The sequence below is a fragment of the Protopterus annectens genome, chromosome 6.part0, assembly GCF_019279795.1.
Source record: "Protopterus annectens isolate FY-2018-M chromosome 6.part0, PAN1.0, whole genome shotgun sequence".
NCBI classification, from domain to species: domain Eukaryota; kingdom Metazoa; phylum Chordata; order Ceratodontiformes; family Protopteridae; genus Protopterus; species Protopterus annectens.
The window spans coordinates 1,577,121,617-1,577,146,184 of NC_056737.1; the positions used below are offsets into that span (position 1 = coordinate 1,577,121,617).

General features: G+C 42.5%; 1 protein-coding gene across 1 annotated transcript in view; it reads left to right on the forward strand.

The window, feature by feature from the left end:
* The window catches only part of IQCB1 (IQ motif containing B1), a 1,943,919-nt gene that overhangs the window by 1,570,475 nt on the left and 348,876 nt on the right, over positions 1 to 24,568 (forward strand). Inside the window, exon 16 of the mRNA XM_044075021.1 lies at positions 18,612 to 18,743. Coding sequence (XP_043930956.1) covers positions 18,612 to 18,743 — 132 coding nt within the window. The remainder of the gene's footprint in view (positions 1 to 18,611; positions 18,744 to 24,568) is intronic.

Genomic DNA, 24,568 nt, shown 5'->3' on the forward strand with positions numbered 1-24,568 from the left:
AGCTTCTGACAGATCACAGAGGGGCAAATATAGACTCAGTATTTCAAAATAATGGCAACAAAGACCCAGCTTCCTGCAAGAAAAATTCTGCAGGCCTTGGGATTCATGGCATCTTGCATACTATTAATACCATTTGCAAAACTGCATATGAGGAAATTACAATTGTACCTGAATAGCTTATGGACTCAGCACAGAGACAGCTTGGAAACAATGATTCCACTCATTCCCTGCCTTCAACAGAAGTTTCTATAGTGGGCACAGGCATGTCACCTCAACAAGGGTCAGCCTTTCACCTTACCCACAGCCTGGCAAACTATGACAACAGATGCATCGGCCTATGCCTGGGGAGCCCACATGGCAGGACAGTGCATTCAGGGCAAATGGACTACAGATCAAAGGCATCTGCATGTCATTCAAAAAGAAATGCTAGCAGTACAGAATGCCTTAACAGCTTTCAATGACCTCTAACACCCAGGACAACTAATAATAAAGACGGACAACACCACAGTAATGTGGTACATAAGCAAGCAAGGGGGCACACATTCCTACCCTCTATGCAGACAAGCAATGAACTTGTAGAACACAGCACTGTCTTACCAGATTCAATTACAAGCACAATTCCTGCCAGGAAAGAAAAACACTTTGGCAGACGACCTATGCAGAAACATCATGGATCCACACAAGTGGAAACTAGATCCACAAGTATTTGCAAATATAGCTCAAAAATGGGGACGCCCACACATAGATCTGTTTGCCAACCCCCAAAACTACCAACTTCAAAAATTTTGCACAAGGACATTCCATCCACAAGCTTGGAAAGTGGACGCCCTCTCATTCAGTAGGAAAACATTAACAGTATATGCCTTTCCTCCACTGCCTCTTCTAGCAAAGGTACTGCTGAAAGTCAGATTAAAGAGGCCACAAATGATACTCATTGCACCAGACTGGCCACGCCAGCATAGGTATCCAATTCTAAGGAACATGGCCCACGGCCCACCATGGATTTTACCACAAATTCCTCACCTGCTTACCCAGTGAGACAATCAGATTCTACACAGCCAACTCAAGACTTTAAACCTGGCTGCATGGCAAATTACCTAAACAACCAGCCAACTCTCCTCTATCCAAAGCTGTTATGGATGTCATTCTGGAGGCCAGGAGGCCCAGCACCAGAAAAACCTATTCAGGCAAATGGAAAAGATTTTGCGCCTGGAACCAGGCTAAAGGCCAGAATCCCCTTGATCCAAACATTCCTCAGATTCTACAATATTTAACTGAGATGTTGCACAAAGGACTTTCCTTTTCATCTATTTAGATCCATGCCTCAGCAATTTCAGCTCATTACAACGCGGATCCTCTTTTATTTTCACATCCACTCCTAAGACAGTACCTCAGAGGGGCTAAGAACATAAGACCGCCCAGGAGAGCACCAACTCCTACTTGGGATCTCAACTTTGTTCTGAAAAAGCTTACACTGCCACCCTTTGAACCAGCGTTTTCAGCTGATTTAAATTTTTTTTCATGGAGAACTGCCCTGCTACTAGCAATAACCTCAGCTAGAAGAGTCTCAGAGCTACAGGCACTAATGGCAGTGGAGCCTTTCCTCATTTTTCATCGAGACAGAGTCTCTCTACGAACTAACCCTACCTTTATGCCAAAGGTGGTATCCAGTGTGGCCCTAAACCAGACCATTCATTTGCCCACCTTTTTTCCCAAATCCCCAGAACAAAGGAGAAAGACTCCTGCACTCTTTGGACATTCACAGGCAATTACGTTACTACTTGGATAAAACTAAGGCATTCAGAAAATCTGACCAGCTCTTTGTAGCCTGTGCTGCAGGATCACTAGGAAACGCTGTCTCAAAACAGACCATTTCTAAATGGATAGGGCATTGCGTATGTTTCTGCTACAAGCATCATGGGAAACCGGTACCTGCTAACATTAGGTCACACTCCACCAGGGCTACAGCTACATCAGCAGCCTTTCTCAGGGGAGTGCCAACCAAGGATATTCTGGAAGCTGCAACTTGGAGTTCAGTGCACACCTTCACTAAACACTATCACTTACCCCTATATTCTAAGACTAGAGCTGGTTTTGCCACTGCAGTTTTGCAGGGCCTACTAGCTTCTTCTAACCCTGTTTAACTCCACCACCCATCCTTAGCTTTGGGATTCAACCCAAGTGTGATGACTGCAGCAGGGTAACATGATGAACATAGTACAGTTTTGTACCTACCATAAATGTAGATGTTCGAGTGTTCACCCTGCTGCAGTCCAGGTTACCCTCCCTCCATCCCCTCTGAACTAGGTGAACTTATCTATACCACTCTATCCTATACAACCTCTGTGGTGTATATATATTGCCTACCTATTGGGGGCACCTGACATCTGGGGCAAGAAAAACTGAAGAAAATGGCGTCGGATGCCTCTTATATACCCCTGGCGCACTGATGTCAGGGAAGAAGCGACAGCAACCGACGCCAGACCAAGACTTTGGAACTCAGGCCGACTGCAGGACCGCCTGACGGCAGGATAACCCAAGTGTAATGACTGCAGCAGGGTGAACACTCGAACATCTACATTTATGGTAGGTACAAAACTGTACTATGTGTGTGTCACTACCTGCAGTTTTTCTGATAGCTTGCTGCCCCTAAAAAGTCAGATAGGATGTATAAAGTTCCCAAACCTAACTTGGCATCTATAGCTTTAGTTGATTCCACTCTTTCTGACAACAGCTGGAAAATTATTAATAAGTATGGGGAAAAGTGTATACTTCTGCATCTTTGATTTTCAGAATTTTGAATTGTCAGACTCGTATGTTAAAATTTGATGTTAAGTTGTCCCATCTCTCCTTTGTTCTTGCTGTTTGGCTTTGGAGCCGATCCTGGCTCCGACTCGGCCTTCTTCTATAGCTCGGGAGTTGTTTACTGGCTCAAGACTAACCCTTATCCCAGAATGCCCAGCTTCAGCTACCCAGATCTCATTTGCCGCTTCAGCTGTGAGGTTGCTTCATTACTGGCTCAGGCTTAGTATAGTTTTTTCTATCATTATTTTTGTTGTTTATTCTTCACAATTTAACACGTTTTTGTCTATATAGTTCTTTGTATCCCCTTATCGCCTTTCTTGTGTGTTGTGCTTTGTTGGCCATCGCTCCATACTCGCAGGCCTTTCTGTTTCCCGTGCACTCGTTTAAATTAGAGAGTCCCCCCCCCCTTAGGACAGCCGTTTAAGTTAGAGGCTCTCCTTTTTTTTCTTTTTTCTTAAAAAAAAAAAAAAAAAAAAAAAAAAAGAAGACTGCTTCTTTAGTTTAGTTGTTTAAAGATGTCTAAAGAGGTCAAAATTTCCGTCTTCAAAAAGTGTGACTCATGCTGTCAGAAAATGTCTCTGACAGATGGTCACACTAGCTTGTTTTTTGTTTAGGGGCTGTTCACCTGCAGGACTCCTGCTCTGTCTGTCTTGCATTTAGTCTACGGGTCCTGCAGGAGGGCAAAAACAAATTAATCCTTCAAGGATTATTGAAACCACAGGATTCCCCAGCTAAAGGTTCTCAGCCAGTGAAATCCTCTAAGTCTATCAAGCCGTCTGCTCCATCTTCGGAACCGACCCTTGGGCTTGAACAACCAATTTTGTCGGTGCCGACTAGCATCGACAAGACAACTCCTCCCTCGGCTCCAACTGCTACTTCTGAGCCGTCTCAGAGCCACAAGTGAGCATGGTCTCCCTCATTGGCGCTGATCCTCTCGGTGCCACAGTCACCCTTACTAGGAAGTGAACGCAGTCATCGCTCTTCATTCCACTCCTCTCGATCCTCTAAGTTATCGGATCAGGACGTGGAGAGAGTAGTCAGCAGGTTGCTTAAGTCACAGGCCCTTGCGAAATTACTTTTCAGCCCACCTCAGCAGGTTGTGGCTCCATCCGCCTCTATCAACCTTTCCTCCTCCGACTACACTTAGTTCGAAGTCGGAGACCATGGACGTGCTGATAGTAGAACCGACCGTGCCGATCACCTCCTCTTCGGTTACATCGGCTCTGATCACCACGATTGTTCCGTCCATCGAGGGATCTGGGCACCGAGGCTCTCTCTTCGGCTCCGAGGGAGTGAGTGGCATTGGACCCTTGTCCGACCCACTCTCCCTCTCGGAACTTCGGCGCAGGTGAGCTCGGCTCCCACATCGGCCTCGGAGCCATCACCCTCGACACAGAGAAGGACTCCTGTCTCTTCGGAACCGGAGCTTTCTTTGCCTCAGGGTTCGGACACCTTCGATGTCATGCGGAGTGTGCTGTCCGCTGAAACAGCCCTACTATCAGCCCCATCGGCTCCATCCATCATGGTGCCTGTGCCAACCTCTGCTCCTCCTTCGGCCCAGAAGCGTAGAGAACCTATGCCCCAGGACTCCCCATTGGGTGATCCCTCTTCTTCCGAGGCCTCCCCGATCACTCAGAGCAGCCTCCCTGGAAGAAGTTCAAGATGAAACACCTAGACTCCCCTGAGTCTTGTCACCTCAGATACAGACCTGGATGAATCAGAAGGGTCCCCCAGGTCCCCCTCAGAAGATGTTTCCTTTTTGGACATCCTTGAAATGCTTAGGCAGAGGGGTGGCTAGTCTTCCCTAGCCCCTACCAAGGATGAGTCTGTATTCCTGGAGGCATTCGGTTCCCAACCCTCCACCTGCTGGGGGTCTCCACTTTTCGATTCACTCATGTCTGTAGTGGCTCAAAATGCTTGGCCAGTTCCGGATTCTGTGGAACCTACACAGAGGAGATCAAATAAATTCATAACAGCTCCCCAAACAAACAATTTCTCACTAAAGGTGTGCCAGTTGATGCCATGGTGGTAACAGCAGCCACCAAGAAAGAGTTAGCAGAAACTTCTTTGTCTGTCCATCCACCAAACAAAGAGTCTAGGATGATGGACAGATATGGGAAGCGAATGTTTTCCCTCAACGATCTTCTCCATGAGGTCACTGAATTATCTCTCTCATTTTACACATCTTCAAAGGGATCTCCTGAAAGAGCTTGGAGATACCTTACAAGATCATACAGCTGAGGGAGCATCAGCCAAAATAGCTTCCCAGCTTGCGACTCTTAATTCAATAGTCAACTTCTCCATGAGGCTTATTTTCTATGCAGGCGATGGAGCGAGCAGAGCTGCAGGTACAGGAGTGGCTCTCAGGAGACATGCTTAGCTGCGGCTGTGTCAGTTTGTGGACCCCTTTTGAGCGTCCTTCACAAATACTCCCTTTGATGGCTCCTCGCTATTTGGGCCTCAGGTGAAAGACACACTTACCAGGTGTGAACAGGAAGGCAAGACTCTCTCTGCCATTGGAGTCCATTTTTCCACTCCTAACAGACATTATCCCAAAGGTCAGACAGGTGGGAAGATGTGGTTTCGAAAATCCCAGGGACCCTTGCATGACACACGTGGTGATTTTTCCCCCAGGGGCAGAGGGGGAAACAACAACAGTGGCAGATGCCACCCTCGTGGCAGAGGGGGACTGTAAAATCAGGTGACAGAGAAACTTTCTCTGCCAAACCCTTCCAGCATCCGTGACGGTTTATCCAACTGCTCATCTTTGGAGGCAGCTGGAGGAAGACTTCGCTGTACCCAAAAGCCTGGCAAAATATAACAAGAGACAGATGGGTACTATCTATTATATCCAGAGGTTACAAAATTCCCTTCCATCAACCCCCTCTAGAGTTAAAAAAGTCCATCCCAGATGTCCCACCCAATCTAAAGGATCAAGCAGTCATACAAGTCTCAAACTGCTAGAAAAACGAGCCATTTAGGAAGTCCCCGCAGACCAACTAGGATCTAGAACTTACTCAAGATTCTTTTTAGTACCAAAAAAGACAGGGGACTGGAGACCAATACTGGATATCAGCAGATTTAACCAGTCTGTACAAAAAGAAAAGTTCTGGATGCTAACACTGCAGTCCATTCTCCCCTTTCTGGGTCAGGACAGTTGGATGTGCTCTATAGATCTTCAGGATATGTACTACCATATCAAAATGGACAGATGCTCCAGGAGATTTCTTCGTTTCTGGGTATGGGACAGTCATTACCAGTTCAGAGCTCTGCTCTTTGGTCTCACCACAGCCCCCAGGGTATTCACCAAATGTATGGCAGTAGTCACGGCTAACCTGAGACGTCAAGGATTCCGGCTGTTTCCCTGTCTAGATGACTGGCTTCTCACTGCTACCACCAGGCATCAAATCTTAGAGGCACGGGATTATACAATATCAACCTGCAACCAACTAAGCATTACAGAAAATTTCAAAAAATTTGCCTTGTTGCCCTGTCAATCTGTTACATATATAGTAGCAGAATTAAACACAAAACAGATGTTTGCAAGGTTACCTCAGGAAAGAGTTTTCACTATTTGCCTACAAGTGTCTCTTCTAATGCAGAGCAGAAATATTCAAGTCAGACATGTCCTGCAAGCTCTAGGCTCCATGGCAGCTGCCATTCATCTTGTTCCATTAGCGAGTTACCACATGATAATCTTTCAGTGTCTTCTTTTCATGCAGTGGTCCTTCCAGGAACTACCCATGGCTAACATGATCCTGATTACAGAAACATGCAAAAGACACCTCTCTTGGTGGATGGTCTCCCCACTGGTGACTCAGGACAGACCTTTCATACAACCCCCACCGGTAGCCACAGTGACCACGGATGCCTCCCTGATAGGGTTTGGGGCATTATCTAGGCAGGACAGTCCAAGGCATGTGGCAACCTCATGAGTACCGTCTGCATATCAGTGTCCTAGAGATGAGAGCGGTGCTCCTAGTGTTGCAAGCTCTTCAAGACTTTCTTCCTTCCGGGACTATTGCGATCCAAACAGACAACATGTCAGTTGTGTGGTACATCAACAACACGGCGGGACCAGGTCCTACCCTCTGTGTCGAGAAACCCTCAGACTATGGCAATGGGCGATTTCCTCCCAACATTTTCTGGCAGCAACGCACATCCCTGGGAAATCCAACGTTATAGCGGACAGGCTCAGCAGGGCTATCCTCATGCTTCACGAGTGGTCTCTGAATCAGGAAGTTGTGGATCTTATCTTCCACAAATGGGGCCAGCCTTGCTGCGATCTGTTTGCCACTCCCCTCAACAACAAATGCAGCAGCTACTTCTCCCTGCTTCCTCCTCCAGGTCAAACACCCAGGGACGCTGTAGTCCACAATTGGCCTCAGGGACTCCTTTATGCATTTCCCCCATTTCCAAGACTCATGCAGAAAGCAAAATCATTGGGTTGCAAAATGATCCTCATTGCCCCTATTGGCCTCGACAGATATGGTTTTCGTTCCTACACCTCCACCTCCTAGACCAGCCTTGGATTCTGGACCCAGTGCCACATCTTTTGATTCATCAGTCAGGCGAGTTACACCAATCCCTTCAGACTCTCAAGCTCACAGCTTGGTTACTACACTTCCTACCTCAGCCAGGCTCCCAAGTATCTCCCCAGCAGTTTGTGATATTATTGTTTCCTCTCATAAGTCAAATACGAGAAAGACTTATGCTAGAAAATGGAAAAGATTTTCAAACTGGGCAGAATATAGAAACTTAGACCCCTTTTCAGCCCCAGTCCATCAAATTCTAAAATTTCTAGCAGAGCTTTTTCAGTCTGGTGCAGCTGCTTCCACCATCAGGGTACAACTGGCTGCCATATCTAATTTTCATATTGGAATTCTTAATTCTAGCATAATGTCTCATAAGCTCTGCAAAGCCTTCATGAGAGGAACATCTCTTCTTAGACCCCTTTGAAGGCTCCACCTCCTCCTTGGGATCTCAATTTAGTTTTGACTTCTTTAATTCTGCCTCTCTTTGAACCAGCAGCATCATGTTCCTTAAAATGTAATTCTTGGAAAACGCTTTTTCTGGTTGCTGTTATCTCAGCTAGACATTTTTCAGAACTCCAAGCACTCTGTGTTCGTCCTCCATATATGGTGTTTCACAAAGATAGAGTTTCTCTAAGAACCAACCCATCATTTATACTAAAATTCTGTTCAGAAAACAATTTAAATCAATCCATTGATCTCCCTGTCTTCTTTCCCAATCATAGCAACAAGGCAGAACACAGTCTTCACCAATTGGATGTGCATAGACAATTACGTTTTTACCTCCATAGGACTAAAGAGCTAAGAAAGTCAGACCAGTTATTTATCTCCTATGCTCACAATAAGCAAGGCCTTCCAGTTTCTAAGGTGACCTTATCCAAATGGTTAACTGATACCATTGCCTTTATTTATCATTTAAGGCATAAAGATCTACCAGCAAAACCAAAAGGTCATTCTACTAGAGTATTAGCCACTTCTGTAGCCTTTCAGTCTAAATTGCCCATAGACTCAATTTGTGCAGCTGCCACTTTTGCAAACCCTCATACCTTTATCTCTCATTACAAAGTGGATGTGGTCTCCCAGAGCAGGGCTTCCTTTGGTTTCACTGTTCTGAATAGTCTGTTCCAATGAGCCACCCTGGGTCTTTAGGTGCTAGGGACGCTGTCCCAAACAGCAAGAATGAAGGCGAGATGGGAGAGCTTAACATAAAGAAGTTATGTACCTACCATAAAGTTCCATGTTAGCTGTCCTTCATCTCGCCTTCCTTCTTGCCCCCCCTCCACCTTCCTGGAGGATTGAGAGGAGATCACTATGGTTTCACTGGCTGATTTCCTTTTTCTTGGTTCACATGCCAGGTAAACATTTGACAGTTTACTCTGATATTTTATTTTGGTAAATCAGTTTTTAGGTTACTGGTTACTTTATATGTCTAGTGTGCGCTATCACAAATGAGATCTGGGTAGCTGACGCTGGGCATTCTGGGATAAGGATTAGTCTCGAGCCAGTAAACAGCTCCCGAACTATAGAAGTAGGTAGAGTCAGAGCCAAGGATTGGCTCCGAACCCAAACAACAAGAAGGAAGGCGAGGTGAAGGACAACTAACATGGAACATTATGGTAGGTACATAACTTCTTTTTCTGATTAGTTGCGAAAGTGTGAGGAATGTTTTATCTGCAGTTTCTTCTTGTGAGGAAAAATGCTTTAAATAATTTAGCTTCTTCTCTTAGATGGGTCAATATTCATTGTTTACAGTGATTGTGTATGACTCTGTTGATACTTCTTCCAGGGCTATGGCTACTGCTACTGTTTTGAGAAGGTTTGCATAGCTGTTTTCTTAGAATCTCCCAGATGCTGATAAAATGAGATTTTAAATTCACCTTTGGAGAGAGATTTATTGTTTGGCTCCCTGTTGCAGAGGTGATTAAAAAGTGATATAAAAGGAGTAAGTTGATCCTGGGACTCTCAAGATTTTCAGCCCTCCTTTTTCAAATAAATGCCTTTTCATCTAGGTTTGGCAAAAAAAAAACAGAATAAACAGTCTCAGCAAAATACAGGTAAACAGATGTTTAAGAAGGAATGGCAAGGGGGTTCCAAAAAGAACCTTTGAAGCTCCCAGAACCAAGAACAGTCCATTAAGTCTGAATGACTATTCAAGAGAACTTAAACCCCTCCCTCCCTGGCCACTTTTTTTCTTCCAGAAAGTTAGAATCTCCATTTTTCTCTTTGGCAACAGATAGTTTTAGACAAATGGTTTTTAAAAGTCATCCATCAAGTTTACAGATGGCAGTGGGAGGCCATTGCTCGTTTCCAGGGGGTTCATTCCTCATCCTCCAGATTAGACTCTCTTGTTTCTACTGGTTCTTCATCACATGCTGTTCTAGTGAGTGGTAGAAACAGTTCCTGCTTTCCAGATGGGGAAGGGTTTTTATTCAAGGATGTTAGTGAGAGAGGTGGCGAAGGCTAAGGATAAGGCATATAGAGAGTTGTATGAGAGATTGGACACTAAAGAGGGAGAAAAGAACCTGTTGTTGGCTAGACAGAGGGACAGAGCTGGGAAAGATGTGCAGCAGGTAAGGGTGATAAAGGACAGTGAGGGAAACGTACTCACAGGTGAGGAGAGTGTGTTGAGTAGATGGAAAGAGTACTTTGAAGGGCTGATGATTGAAGAGAATGAGAGAGAGAGAAGGTTGGATGATGTGGGGATAGTGAATCAGGAAGTGAAGCAAATTAGCAAGGAGGAAGTAAGGACAGCTATGAAGAGGATGAAGAATGGAAAGGCTGTTGGCCCAGATGACATTCCAGTGGAGACATGGAGGTGCTTAGGAGAAATGGCAGTGGAATTTTTAACCAGATTGTTTAATGAAATTTTGGAAAGTCAGAGGATGCCTGAGGAGTGAAATTTTGGAAAGTCAGAGGATGCCTGAGGAGTGGAGAAAAAGTGTTTTGGTACCTATCTTTAAGAATAAGGGTGATGTGCAGAGCTGCAGTAACTACAGAGGGATAAAATTGATCAGTCACAGCTTGAAGTTATGGGAAAGAGTAGTGGAAGCTAGGTTAAGAAGGGAGGTGATGATTAGTGATCAGCAGTATGGTTTCATGCCAGGAAAGAGCACTACAGATGCAATATTTGCTCTGAGATTGTTGTTGGAGAAATACAAAGAAGGTCAGAAGGAGATGCATTGTGTCTTTGTGGACTTAGAGAAAGCACATGACAGGGTGCCTAGACAGGAGTTGTGATATTGTATGAGGAAGTTGGGGGTGGCAGAGAAGTATGTAAGAGTGGTACAGGATATGTACAAGGGTAGCGTGACATTGGTGAGGACTGTGGTGGGAGTGACAGATACTTTTAAGGTGGAGGTGGGTTTACATCAAGGATCAGCTCTGAGCCCTTTCTTATTTGCAGTGGTGATGGACAGGTTGACAGATGAGATTAGACAGGAGGCCCTGTGGACTATGATGTTTGCAGATGACATTGTGATATGTAGTGAAAGTAGGGACCAGGTTGAGGAGACCTTGGAGAGGTGGTGATATGCTTTAGAGAGGAGAGGAATGAAGGTCAGCAGGGCTAAAACAGAATATATGTGTGTAAATGAGAGGGAGGGCAGAGGAATGGTGAGGATGCAGGGAGTAGAGTTGATAAAGGTGGATGAGTTTAAGTACTTGGGATCAACAGTTCAGAGTAATGGTGAGTGTGGAAGAGAGGTGAAGAAGAGAGTACAGGCAGGGTGGAATGGGTGGAGAAGAGTGTCAGGAGTGATTTGTGACAGACGGATACCAATAAGAGTGAAAGGGAAGGTGTACAAGAGGGCAGTGAGACCAGCTATGTTATATGGGTTGGAGACGGTAGCATTGCCGAAAAGGCAGGAGTCAGAGCTGGATGTGGCAGAGTTAAAGATGTTAAGATTTGCACTGGGTGTAACTAGGATGGACAGGATGGACAGGATTAGGAATCAGTATATTAGAGGGTCAGCTCAGGTTGGACAGTTTGGAGACAAAGCAAGAGGCAAGATTGCGTTGGTTTGGACATGTGCTGAGGAGGGATGCTGGGTATATTGGGAAAAGGATGCTAAGGATGGAGCTGCCAGATAAGAGAAAAAGAGGAAGGCCTAAGATGAGGTGTATGGATGTGGTGAGAGAGGACATGCAGGCGGTTGGTGTGAAAGAGCATGATGCAGAGGACAGGAAGAAATGGAAACAGATGATCCGCTGTGGTGACCCCTAACGGGAACAGCCGAAAGAAGATGATGATGATGATGGACATGAGAGCTATTCATAAGGTACCACCACAGGAGCAAGGACAAGGATTTTACTCAAGACTCTTTCTGGTTCCCAGAAAGGACAAAGCCTGGAGACCCATTCTGGACCTTTCTTCTCTGAACACTTACCTGGATGTTCCGAAATTCAAAATGTTAACACTACAGCAGCTTCTTCCCATGCTGGGCAAGAAAGCTTGGCTCGTGACTTTGGACCTCAAAGACTCATACCTGCATGTCCCTATCAGACAAAACTGCAGAAGATACCTCAATTTCTAGCTGGTTCAATGCACTATCAATTCTCTGCACTGCCCTTTGGCTTATCTACTGCGCCCAGGGTCTTCACAAAGTGCCTGGCACCAGTAATTGCATTTTGCAGGCAAAAAGGAATTCAAATTTATCCATACCTGGACAACTGCCTGATTCAAGCAGAGAGCAAGGACATTCTTCTAAAGCATCTGGCGTATGTAAAAAAGTTGTTAAGTTACCTGGGGTACACAGTAAATGAAAAGAAATCAAAACTAGTGCCCTCACAACAGATAATATTCCTGGGTGCCAGCTTGAACACAACGGCCCAGATGGCTTATCTCACACCAGGCAGGCAAGGACAACTGACTCAATATTTTCATTTAATGGCAACAAAGACCCAACTCCCTGCAAGAAAAATTCTGCAGGCCTTGGGCTACATGTCATCTTGCATACTACTAATTCCATATGTCAGACTGTATATGAGGAAACTACAATGCTACCTAAAGAGTGTATGGTCTCAACACTGTCAAAGTTTGGAAACAGTTATACCACTAATTCCTTGCCTTCAACAGGAGTTTCGATGGTGGGCTCAAGCTTGTCACCTCAACAAGGGACAGCCTTTTACTCAACCCACAGCCAGGAAAACACTGACAACAGATGCATCGGATTACGCCTGGGGAGCACACATGGCAGGAAAATGTATTCAGAGCAAGTGGCCCACAGAGCAAAGACATCTCCACATCAATCAAAAAGAGATGCTGGCTGTACAAAATGCAATTATATCTTTCAAGGACCTGCTGCATCCAGGACAATTACTACTAAAGACAGACAACACCACAGTTATGTGGTACATAAACAAGCAAGGGGGCACGCACTCCTACCCCCTCTGCAGACAAGCCATGACCTTGTGGAACACAGCTTTAAACTACCAAGTTCATCTGCAAGCACAATTCCTGCCAGGAGAGAAAAACACACTGGCAGATGACCTAAGCAGAAACATCATGGACCCCCACGAATGGGAATTGAACCCACAGATATTCAGAATGATAACACAAAAATGGTGGAGCCCGGACATAGATCTGTTTGCATCCCAATGAACTTCCAATTACAGAAATTCTGCACAAGGAGCTACCATCCACAAGCATGGAAAGTAGATGCCGTCTCATTCAGCTGGAAAAAACTACAAGTATACGCTTTCCCTCCTTTACCTCTCCTTCCAAAGGTACTCATAAAAGCCAGGCAGGAAGAGCCAAAGATGATCCTGATTGCACCAGACTGGCCATGCCAGCACTGGTACCCAATCTTAAAGAGCTTGGCACAAGAACCACCCTGGATTTTGCCTCATATCCCACAGTTGTTGACACAGCACAACAATCAGATACTTCACAGCCAACTAAAGACCTTAAATCTAGCTGCATAGAAAATTCCTTAGTCAAGCAAGCAATGCCTCTCTCCAAAGCTGTTATGGATGTCATTCTGGAGGCCAGAAGGCCTAGTACCAGGAAAGCCTACTCGGATAAATGGAAGATATTCTGTGCCTGGAACCAAGTGCACAGCCTTGACCCTCTTGTTCCAAACTTCCTCAGATACTTCAATACTTAACTGAGATGCTGGACAAGGGCCTCTCCTTCTCATCCATCAAGATCCACACCTCAGCCATTTTTGCTCGTTACAACACGGATCCACCAATTTTTTCTAATCCTTTGCTCAAACAGTACCTCAGAGGGGCTAAAAACATGAGACCGCTCCGTAGAGCACCTACACCAACTTGGGACCTCAACTTTGTTTTGGAAAAATTAACTTTACCTCCTTTTGAGCCAGCTAACACAGCAGAATTAAAATACATCTCTTGGAAGACTGCTGTGCTACTGGCAATAACATCAGCACGAAGAGTGTCAGAATTACAGGCACTAATGGCAGTGGAACCTTTCCTCATCTTCCACCAGGACAGGGTGTCTTTAAGAACTAACCCTACGTTTATGCCAAAGGTGGTATCAAGTGTGGCTCTAAACCAAACTATTCACTTGCCAAATTTTTATCCAAAACCACAGAACAAAGGGGAGAGACTACTACATTCTTTGGACATTCACAGGCAGTTATGCTTCTACTTGGACAAAACCAAAGCTTTCAGAAAATCTGAGCAATTATTGGTAGCATACGCTGCAGGAGCACAGGGAAAAGCCATTTCAAAGCAGACTATTTCAAAATGGATAGCACACTGTATACGTTTTTGCTATACCCACCATGGGAAACCTGTACCTAGCAGCATTAGATCTCACTCCACCAGGGCAACAGCCACTTCAACTGCCTACCTCAGAGGAGTACCTACCAAGGATATTTTGGAAGCAGCAACATGGAGTTCTGTGCATACCTTCACCAAACATTACCATTTGCCTTTATACTCCAAATCCAGAGCTGGCTTCACCACTGCTGTGCTGCAGGGCCTTATAGCCACCCCTAATGCCTTATAGATCCAGCCTCCCTATCTTAGCTTTGGGATTCCACCCAAGTGTAATGACTGCAGCAGTGTAACAAGATGAACATAGTACAGTTTTGTACCTACCATAAATGTAGATGTTCGAGTGTAAACACTGCTGCAGTCCAGGTTACCCTCCCTCCTTCCCCTCTTACTTTCTGGTATGTACCTAGGTCATCTACCCTTTATTACCTATGGGGAGTATTTGCTGGTAATTAAAAATGGTTGTTTGCTTTTCTTTTGTATATTTTACCAGCAATTTGAATTGCCTACCTATTTCGGGGCACCTGACATCTGGGGTAAAAAAAACTGAAGAAAATGGTGTCAGCTGCATCTTATATACCCCTGTCGCACTGACGTCAGGGAAGAGGCAACAGCAACTGACACCGGACCAAGACTTTGGAACTCAGGCCGACTGGGGAACCGCCTGATGGCAGGATAACCCAAGTGTAATGACTGCAGCAGTGTTTACACTCGAACAACTACATTTATGGTAGGTACAAAACTGTACTTTGTAGAGGTAATGGTATGTCAGCCTCTGTTGAACTCTTCTAAGTTGTGGAGGGTGGCAGTATGCAATATCTCATCCTCTGGTTTCCAAAGTGGTCACTAACACATTCAGACCAGCAGAAGTAGATGTTTCTCCTGGAATCTTAGCATACCTGATGTACCTGTTTACCAAAAAGTAAGCTGATCACAATGGCTTGCTTGTTGCACATATTTTGTGTGTCTAAATTGCTCTGCCTTCTTTAATTCCATCAGTTGTATATGCAGTGGCTCTCATTAGCATATTGATAATTTACATTTCATTATGTGGTCATTTGCATGTGATGCATGCAGCACTGTTTTTTTGACTAGAGTGGTTGCACTGTGTGTGTGTGTGTGTGTGTGTGTGTGTGTGTGTGTCTGTGTGTATACTTCCCCTCCCTGTGTGTCACTAGTTACCTGTGCTCAGCAGCACACTGTTTGTTTCTGAATGCTCCTAATATCTCTGATGGATAATTTGGTAACTAAATTTAGATGATCATTTTTACTTTTACTGATATGGTTGATAAGAGGAGAGCCCAGCAATGTGAGGTACCTGTGGATAACAGACCAGACATAGCCTGTAAACTGGGACTAGGAGTTTAGGTGCATACAATGAAGGGAGATGTCTCTTCTGCATTTTAAGTTAGAAGTTGATTTTTGTAGTGAACAATAATAGTTGAATAATAAATGAATACCATTATTTTTGGTGTGAGTAGTACAAGAAGATACGTACCATTTGTTAAAATAATTTTATATATGCCAGCTTTCAAGATATTTATGTAGTTAATAATTATGATGGCACACTGATATTCTTGTTTGTTAATTTGTTACATTTGTATGTGTTCAGACTGAACTGCACATGTATGCTTTTTTTTGCATTTTGGCATATTTCTTTTTATAAAATAGAAAATAAAATGATTTTATTAAAAAAAAAGAAATCAGTGCTCGGGTGAATGGTCTTGTATCAGTGTATTACAAAACAGTGTAAGAAACTTCTCTGTGTGGAAGATTTTCAGTCCATATATTTCTAGTTAATCACTGTATATTAATCAGATCAGACAATGGTAGTAGAAGTAGCGAACGTAAACTCGTCTTAAGACAAAACAAAACAAAAAGTAATAATAGAAAATATATAATTGTACAGCATTACTAAGTATTCAAAAGTAATCCAAGCAAGGCACGCAGTCTGTTTCCAGTCGAAAATCCTTTATTAAGTACACAGATTTTCGACTGGAAACAGACTGCCTGCCTTGCTTGGATTACTTTTGAATACTTAGTAATGCTATACAATTATATATTTTCTATTATTACTTTTTGTTTTGTTTTGTTTTGACTTAAGACGAGTTTGCATTCGCTACTTCTACTACCATTGTCTGATCTGATTAATATACATTGATTAACAAGAAATATATGGACTGAAAATCTTACACTGTTTTGTTTTTGGACCCACTACACTTGTTGTTTTGAGACTTTAAGGATACCACGGTGATTACTTGTATCAGTGTATTGCAGTACATATTTAAGTAACAAGAAAAACAAACAGGAAGAAAATGCAGTGCCAAAATCCAGCAAACTGTTAAACCAATAAAACATACCACAAGGCAGTGTCAAATCACCAGGGAAATAAATGAAGTGAAACGTGCCAAGAAGAAGTTTATTGAAACACTGTAAAACACTCAATACGCATAAAACGCTTAACATATAACAGTGTTTTTCATCCCTAGTTAATGGACTTAATCAGATGAATACTGCAAAGACACAGGGTTTGAATAAATACACGTCCCCTCCCTCAATTAACCAATCACTAAAAATAAATAATTAACCTCCTTAGTGAAATCTAATTATGTGAAACAAATACCTATATACAAGTGTAAAAACATATAAATACAAGTAAAAACATCATCAAAATCATCAAAAACTGCAGCAGAATGTCACTATATTCCAAAATAATCATAATAGTAATAAAAAAGTGACAAAAAATGGATAAACACCCACAAATGTAAACATGTTAAACAATAAATATTCAACACTGAATTATAAAAGGATGGATCATAAAAGATCATAAAGAGTGATTGTAAATGTGCTGTCATGAAATATTTAAATATTATAAATATTGTATTCTACGCAAATAAGAATAAAAAAAGTCTACTTGCTGTTGAAACCTAAAAGCAGTAAAACATCACCTCCAAATGTTCAGGTTGAAAAATAACCACCCAGACAGAGAGTAAAAAACTCTGTTATACAATGACCTCCATTAATATTCCAAAACGTGCATGCTGATTGGTCAGCGTGCCCATTGTAAATCAGACTTATACTAAAGGAAAACGGTCCGGTCGCCTGGACTTTTTCCATTACTACAAGTCTTTTTTTTTTTTGTGTGTTAGACAGCAACGGAGAACTGAAGAGCTCCATTGCTGTAATCTCGCTATGTTAAACTCGTTTAACATATCAAGACGGCTTTAAAAAAAGCAACGTAGAAAGGAAGATCTCCATTGCTGTTTTTAAAGCTATCTCGCTATGTTAAACTCTTTTAACATAGCGAGACATGTTTTAAAAAGCAACAGAGATCTTCCTTTCTCCGTTGCTTCTACACACAGCTCTGATGTACTGTGTAAGCATACACATGCGCAGTACATCAGAACTGCCACAGAATACTGGACAGCTGCAGAAGGGCAGCACGGAGGCATTATACAATGCCATTATTTAAGAAAAGTACGTTTTTTTTTCTTAAGTAATGTCATTGTATAATAGCAATAACCCACTTCTGGGTGTGGGTAATGCTGGATTTACCCATGGTTGTCTTTGGCCACTCGGGCTTCTCCCACGTGACCAAACCACACCAACTGTGGTTAAATCCAGCATTACCCACACCCAGGCGTGGGTTATTGCTTAAATAATAAAATGTCCAAAAACTTTTTGCCTTAAAGATCACATCATTAAAAATATTCAGCAGTACTTCCTAAAAGACATACTCTGAGGATTCAACCTCTCTTAAAACACTAACCATTATGGAACTCAATACTAACCTAGGACCTGTAAGACTTGATAAAAGAGATGTTTATAACCTGGCAGCTCTAAGCTTCAAAATGTTTTTAGTGATTGGTTAATTGAGGGAGGGGACATGTATTTATTCAAACCCTGTGTCTTTGCAATATTCATCTGATGAAGTCCATTAACTAGGAACAAAAAAAACGCAGTGATATAGTTAAGTGTTTTACAGTGTTTCAATAAACTTCTTCTCTGACCATTTCACTTCATTTATTTCCCTGGTGATTTGGCAGTGCCTTGTGGTGTGTGTTATTAGTTTAACATATTTAAGTAACTAATTTATTTCAACTTCTAAATATAATTGTTTTGAGTAGCTTCTTCATTGACTAGGGTTCTACTTGCCAACACATTGTTGTGATTGTACAATTTACAGCTTCCATTTGATAGAAGACTGAAGAACCTGTTGTGTAATGCATAGTTCACAATGAGACATAACTGGAATTGACCTACACTTCATTCTTCACTAACGACTTATAGATTCTTTCTCATGTACAATAAGTCACTGTCTAGGTTAGATACATCAGATACACTATATTTAAGTATTGGCTGTGTTGATGCTATTTAGCAGGTTAAAAAAATAACCAGTTTTCTTGAATACCACTGTGGTGTCTGCCATCTTAATTTACGGTTTAGTTAATTTGTCTTTTATAACAAGTATTGCTACGTCAGCGAACTTAAATTGGTGTTGTTTCCCTAATTCCACTTTTTTCAACAATACAGGTTCTGAAATTTTTAGAAAGACGAAGAAAGTTGAGAAAAGTTTTCTCTCCATTGAGAGAACCTAAAGGTCTCTCAGATGTACGAAGATTAGAGTTGCTGCAAAAAGTAGAACAACATATTAAACTGCATCCAGTAAGTTTTTGTTCTTAATTATTATTTTCTTTGACTTCTACACATAATTGAAAATTGAATAAAAAATTATGAACTCAAGGAATCATTTAGTGTGTCATACGTTTTATAAGGTTGTTTGGAGTGACATTTGTTGAAGGTGCTACTAATGGGGAATGTACCAAACCTATACTGCAGGTATTTCAGTATTCAGTAATAGACAGGGGTTATGTGGTTATCACTGTGAATTTTCTCAGTGGTACCCACTCAAATCTGTGGTGATGTCCTACGTTGATCACTGTTGCAGTATTCTTAGATATAGGAAATACCTACTGAGGATACCTTACCTCTGGCCAGCATACCAAAGTTTGTATGTCATCTTCTCTGTACTCTGTGCTGTATGTCTGATGAATGGCCCAAGAACAAGATTGTTAAGGTGTACATAAGGGATGCATAGGTGTGAAAATACTCTGAACTTTCTTGCCACCAGCCCAAACAGTGAGACTACATTTTCACTTTAGTCTGTCAGGCATACAAGCCATTTTCTATCGCATGTGGGCAGATAAGTATCCCAGGTGGGAGCCTTCCTTTTTCCTGTATTTTTCAACTGAAAGGTTGTGTTTTTCATATCAACAAATAAAGGCAAATATGGGTGCAGGAGACAAATACCATATAGAGGTAGATATTCAAAGTGCTTGTTTTGTCTTGGACCTAACAACGACTATAAGAAGTTTCGTGTTTATAAATCCTTTGTCCCTAAACGCTTGAGAAGTCATTTGGCTTACCTTAATATCCATTTAGAAAACCAGTGATTAAAGAAGCTTGTATAGGGTAGGATTGCCTCTTAATCTTCACAGTCAGATATCCCTTAGCAGCCATGAAAGAAGCTTAAGAATTTAAAGCCCAAAGCTTCTCTTGTCCAGTCAGACTCTGAAGTCTCTGCTGTGGTGTTTGATGAGCCTTTAGACCACCTGGTGTTAGTTGTTTCTTCCACTGATATAACACCATTGGTGGCAGATAAGGCACAGCATGTAGGCATTTTTAGTATTACCTATCAGATGGCCAGTATGGCTGTGAAGAAATAACCGTGGCTAATCATCTCTGAGGGACCCAAGACATACCTCATATCTTAGTCCAAGTGGAAGCTCCCATTACCATTATAGAGGTATGTCTGGCATCAAATCCCCATTGTGCATTTTTGCAGATATCCTCAAGAAAAAGGAGAAGAAACAAAGCTAAATACTATTCTCTTTCAGTTCCTTCTATCCTAGGGAACCTCAAAGAGAAGGATATGACTTTCCTCATGGACTTTTTAAGACTACTATGTTTTTAAAGCCTCCTTATTTCCTTTCCTCTCCTCTCCTATTTTTCTTCCCCTCATAAGAGGGTAAGGAATCTTCTGAAGAAGAGGACTGTGAATCTGAGATGGAGTCCCTGCCGTTTTCCTCACACATCCACTCTCCTGTCAGTTTTGAGTCAGTGGATGGCCATCCTACCTCTACTGACTATCCACTTGAAGAGTTTTCTTCTGAGGACAATGTTTGGAAAGTGGTGCAGCATTTTCAGTTGGAGGGAAACAGAGTTTGCAAACCTTCTGCAATTCCTCCAGTATTAGATGCTTTACAGTACCCCCTTTCCTGCAGCTGGATTAAACACAGAATCACAATCTCTATCTCTCCCCAGAAATGGATAGGTTTTATAAGGTCCCTAACACTCACAAGTTTCTGTACAAAAATCCTTCTTCCGGTGCAGCAGTAATTTCTGTAGAACCAGATAAACTTCTCCCATCTACTAATGTTCTATCTAATGACAAAGACAGTAGGGCTGTGTTTGGGGAAAAAAAAGTGTACCCTTCTACTGCACTTCTTTTTCACGTCATTGGCTACCAAACCTGCAGTTAGGTGTCTCTTTTTTTACTGGGCAATATGAACTAGTTAGTTGCAGACATTCCGGAGTCAGACAATACATCTATTTTAACCAATTTCAACTCAGCTAGTCAAGTAGCCAGATGCCCTATTAAATGCAGTTATGATGCTGCAGAAACATCTTCTAGAGCTGTGGCTACTAGGTCTGTTTTTAGAAGATATTTCTGTTTGAGATTGCAACCTTTACCAGGCATCAAGTCTAAACTGTTGGATGCTTCTCTGGACAGGGAAAATCAGTTTGGTCCTGCAGCTGCTGGTTTATTTTTGCTTTTTGAAAACCTGCAAGAATGAGGTAAGATTATACAAGATTTCAAACAGATTTTTCTATTCTGTGTCCCAACATTTTAGCATAACTATGCTTCCAAACAAAGGCCAAAAATCATAGCAGAAAAGTAAAACATTCCCTAAAAACCAAATTAGACTTTTAAAGTATCTAAAGGTTCCTTCCCTGACAAACCATCCAGTTTGTATCTGTCTGCAGCCTTCCTCCCCTCACCTTACACCTTAGCATCCCGTCTTCCTCTCTGAAGGCAGCTGTAGGGGTCCGAATGGAGAAATGAAAAGTCAGCAAGCAAAGGAGAGTAGTAGTGCAGAAAATGAATTCATCCTCAAGTCTTGGTGAGTACCTTCACGAGGTGGACTCTGTTTTCTACAAAATCTCACCAAGGTGGCACTGATGTATAGACTGTATTTATGTAGCATATATCATGGACAGAAGTAGGTCAAAAATTAAAAAAGACAGCTGAGTGCACAAGACCCAGGATAAAAAGTGTCCAATCCTGGTAGGCACACTGGTGCCAGGACTGGAAAAAATGACAGTGTAGAATCTTCAAAATATGGAAACTTTCCTACAGTGGGGCCAGGCCAGGCCTGGGGGATGCCCCCCCCCCTATTGTAGAAGGAAGTAGCATTCCACAAAAATAAAAAAAACTGATCGGCCAAAGAAGAGTCGTAAAGACGATAGAGTGGACTATTGAGGATAAGAAAGAAATTATGTATTGTTACTATTATGGAAAAAGCCCAGAATTTCCAGACACAGGATATACAAAAAGATTAATAGAGAAATTAGAGTAAAGAAAAATACTTCCGGAACAAAAACTGTCATAAACTTCAAGTACAAATTTGTGGTCATTAATACAGTAGATTTTTGAAGAACAGTATATAAACCAAGAAACCATGATTTGTTTGGAAAAAAGCATCTGAGGAAGTGTGAAAATATAAACAACAAAACCTAGTTTTTTTTGAAAAGTATAAAAAAGAAATATGGACATGGGAAAGAAGGAGAGATTTGATATGGTGCAATATTTATCCAAAGGCAAAAGCCAAATTAATCAACATAAAGAAGGCAGCCCCAAATATATTCAAAGAGAAATACAGGAAAAGGCATCCAGACATGGAAAATTTCATAATAAAAAAAATACATATATGTCACAAAGAAGGAATGTAGAAAAGCAGATTAGTGATGTTGAAGTTATGGAGTGCCTGCAAAGTTAAGAATTTGATGTGGAAGGTGTAACACAGGTTATATTACAGCATAATGGAATGAGTTCCCAAAGTAAGGAGAATCAGGAAGATCAGGAGACATCTGAAGAAGAAATGTGGACATGGGAAAGAAAAAGAGAGTTAATGTGGTGTAATATCTATGCAAACGAGAAAGCAAAACTTATCAATACAAAAAGAGCAGTACTAAAGATATTTGAAGAGAAATACAGGCAAAGGAATCCAGACATAGAAAACTTTACAATACAAAAAATAAGAAGATAAAGAGGAAAAGTAGAAAGGAGACAGTAATGGAGGAGTTAATGAAATAGAAACTGAGGATGTGAAGTTGTTCAGTCTCGCCTTCATTCTTACTGATGGGTTCGGAGCCAAGGCCGAGTCAGCCTATTTGCAAAGCTCAAGGTCTCTAACAGCTCGAGGCTGAAACCCTATCCCATAATGCACCCCACCTCCCCCAGATCTAGTTTGCCGCTGCAAGAGATCATGCATCTTCTACAGCTCAGGCCATATTTCTACAGATAAGTGTGTTCTTTTTGGAGTTTTTGGTAGTTTTCTTTCTGGATAAAGAATTGAGAGTATTCAGCCAAGATAGGCTATCCTTTCTTTATGTTTTTTTGTACTAAGTATTTGAGAAAAATCAAAGAACTTCTGTTCTCATTTCTGGCATTAGGCCCTGTTGGTGCTTTTTTAGGTTTTCTATCCTATCCCATATAGCCGAGTTAGGCTTTCTTTAGTTTTTTATAACTGTAGCCAGTTAGGCTTAATTTCTTTTGCAGCTAAGTCAAGGTTTTAAAAATCGAGTTCAGACTTTCTCGGTTAAGTCTTGAACATTAGAGTTTCTGGTTGAAATTGTTGTTGGATTTTTATATCTTACAGTGAGTTAACGCACAGTCTATCACTATGTCTGAAAAAGTCAGGGTTTAAAAAGTGCCCTAAATGCAACCAAAAAATGTTCATCACAGTTGGCCACACCACCTGTGTTTACTGTTTGGGAGAGGTACATTTCCAGGAAGTTTGTTCTATTTGCCATGGATTCAGTGCCAGGGTTTTGACAGAGAGAAAAAGAAAGTTAGTTGAGTGTGGTCTTATCAAATCTGCCTTTCAGTCAGGCTTGGATACTGCTTCTCCAGGAAAACCAAAACCATCATCTTCTGCTTCTTCTACTGCAAGTTCGGATCCGAAGGGCTCTTAGGTTCTGAAGATTTCTAAAAAGGGTCCTGTCTTGGTTCCACAGTCATTGGAGCCGTCTGTACAGGTAGTTGATAGGAGCCAGTCCCCAATCTTGGAACCAGTATCTCCGACCTTAAGATCTCCGATTCTTGGCTCACCGACACCTTCTTTAACTTCCTCTCGAGTTTCCAGACTTTTAGATTCAGATGTGGATTGTGTGGTACAGAGACTGTTAGAGAATCCAGCGCTGGCTAAAATTCTTTTGGCTTCGACTCTGGCAGCTTCGGAACTGATAAAGTCACCTCCCATACTTTCTGCTCCTCCTGCAACTCAAGTCGAGACATCGGAGCTGGAGGGAGCCGTTCATTTGATTGTGGAACTGTCGGTTCTGACAACTGCTTCGGCAGTGGATTCTGGGAGCTGACACTCTCCTGTCGACTCTAGGGAGGGGAGTCGAACCGATGTGTCAGTTCCAACTCTTCCCCTTGGTGCTTTGGCGTGGATGAGCTCAGCTCCCCTCTCTGGCTCGGAGTCTGCATTTTTGTTGTGTGAGGAGTCATCAGTGTCTTCAGACCCGGATGCTTCCTTGCACCGGAGCCATGATGCCTTCGATGCCACGAGGAGGGTTTTGTCCCCCCGGACAGTCACAACCTCTGAGATGGCCACCTCCTCCCATAAAGCGCCAGAATCTTCTCCGTCACTGCAGACTCACCGTAAGCGTAAGGACCCGGAGCCTCAGGAAGCCCCATTGGGGGAACCCGGCTCTTCCAAGACTTTCCCAGAAGTTCCCACTGAGGAGGTTCCTCGGAAGAGGTTCATCTCAGCTCCTCATGATAAAATCTTTTTATCCAAACCAATTCCTGTTGATGCCATGGTGGTTGCGGCAGCCACTAAGAAAGAGATGTCGGAGACCTCTAAGTCTGTCCATCCTCCTAATAGGGAATCTAGGATTATGGACAGATATGGCAAGCACATATTTAGTTCTACGACCTTTGCTCTTTCGTCTTTGAACTATCTTACCCACTTCACAAGGCTTCAAAGAGATCTCCTCATAGAGTTAGAAGATACTCTTCAGGATGCAGTAGCCAATACAGTCGTGTACAAAGTAACATCACAGTTTGCTACCCTTAATTCTATTGTTAACTCTTCCATGTGCCTCGTATCATAAGCAGCCGATGGGACGAGTAGGGCAGCAGGTACAGGAGACATTGCTGGATGCGTTTATGTTCTTTTGCGGAACCTTTCAAGTCATCC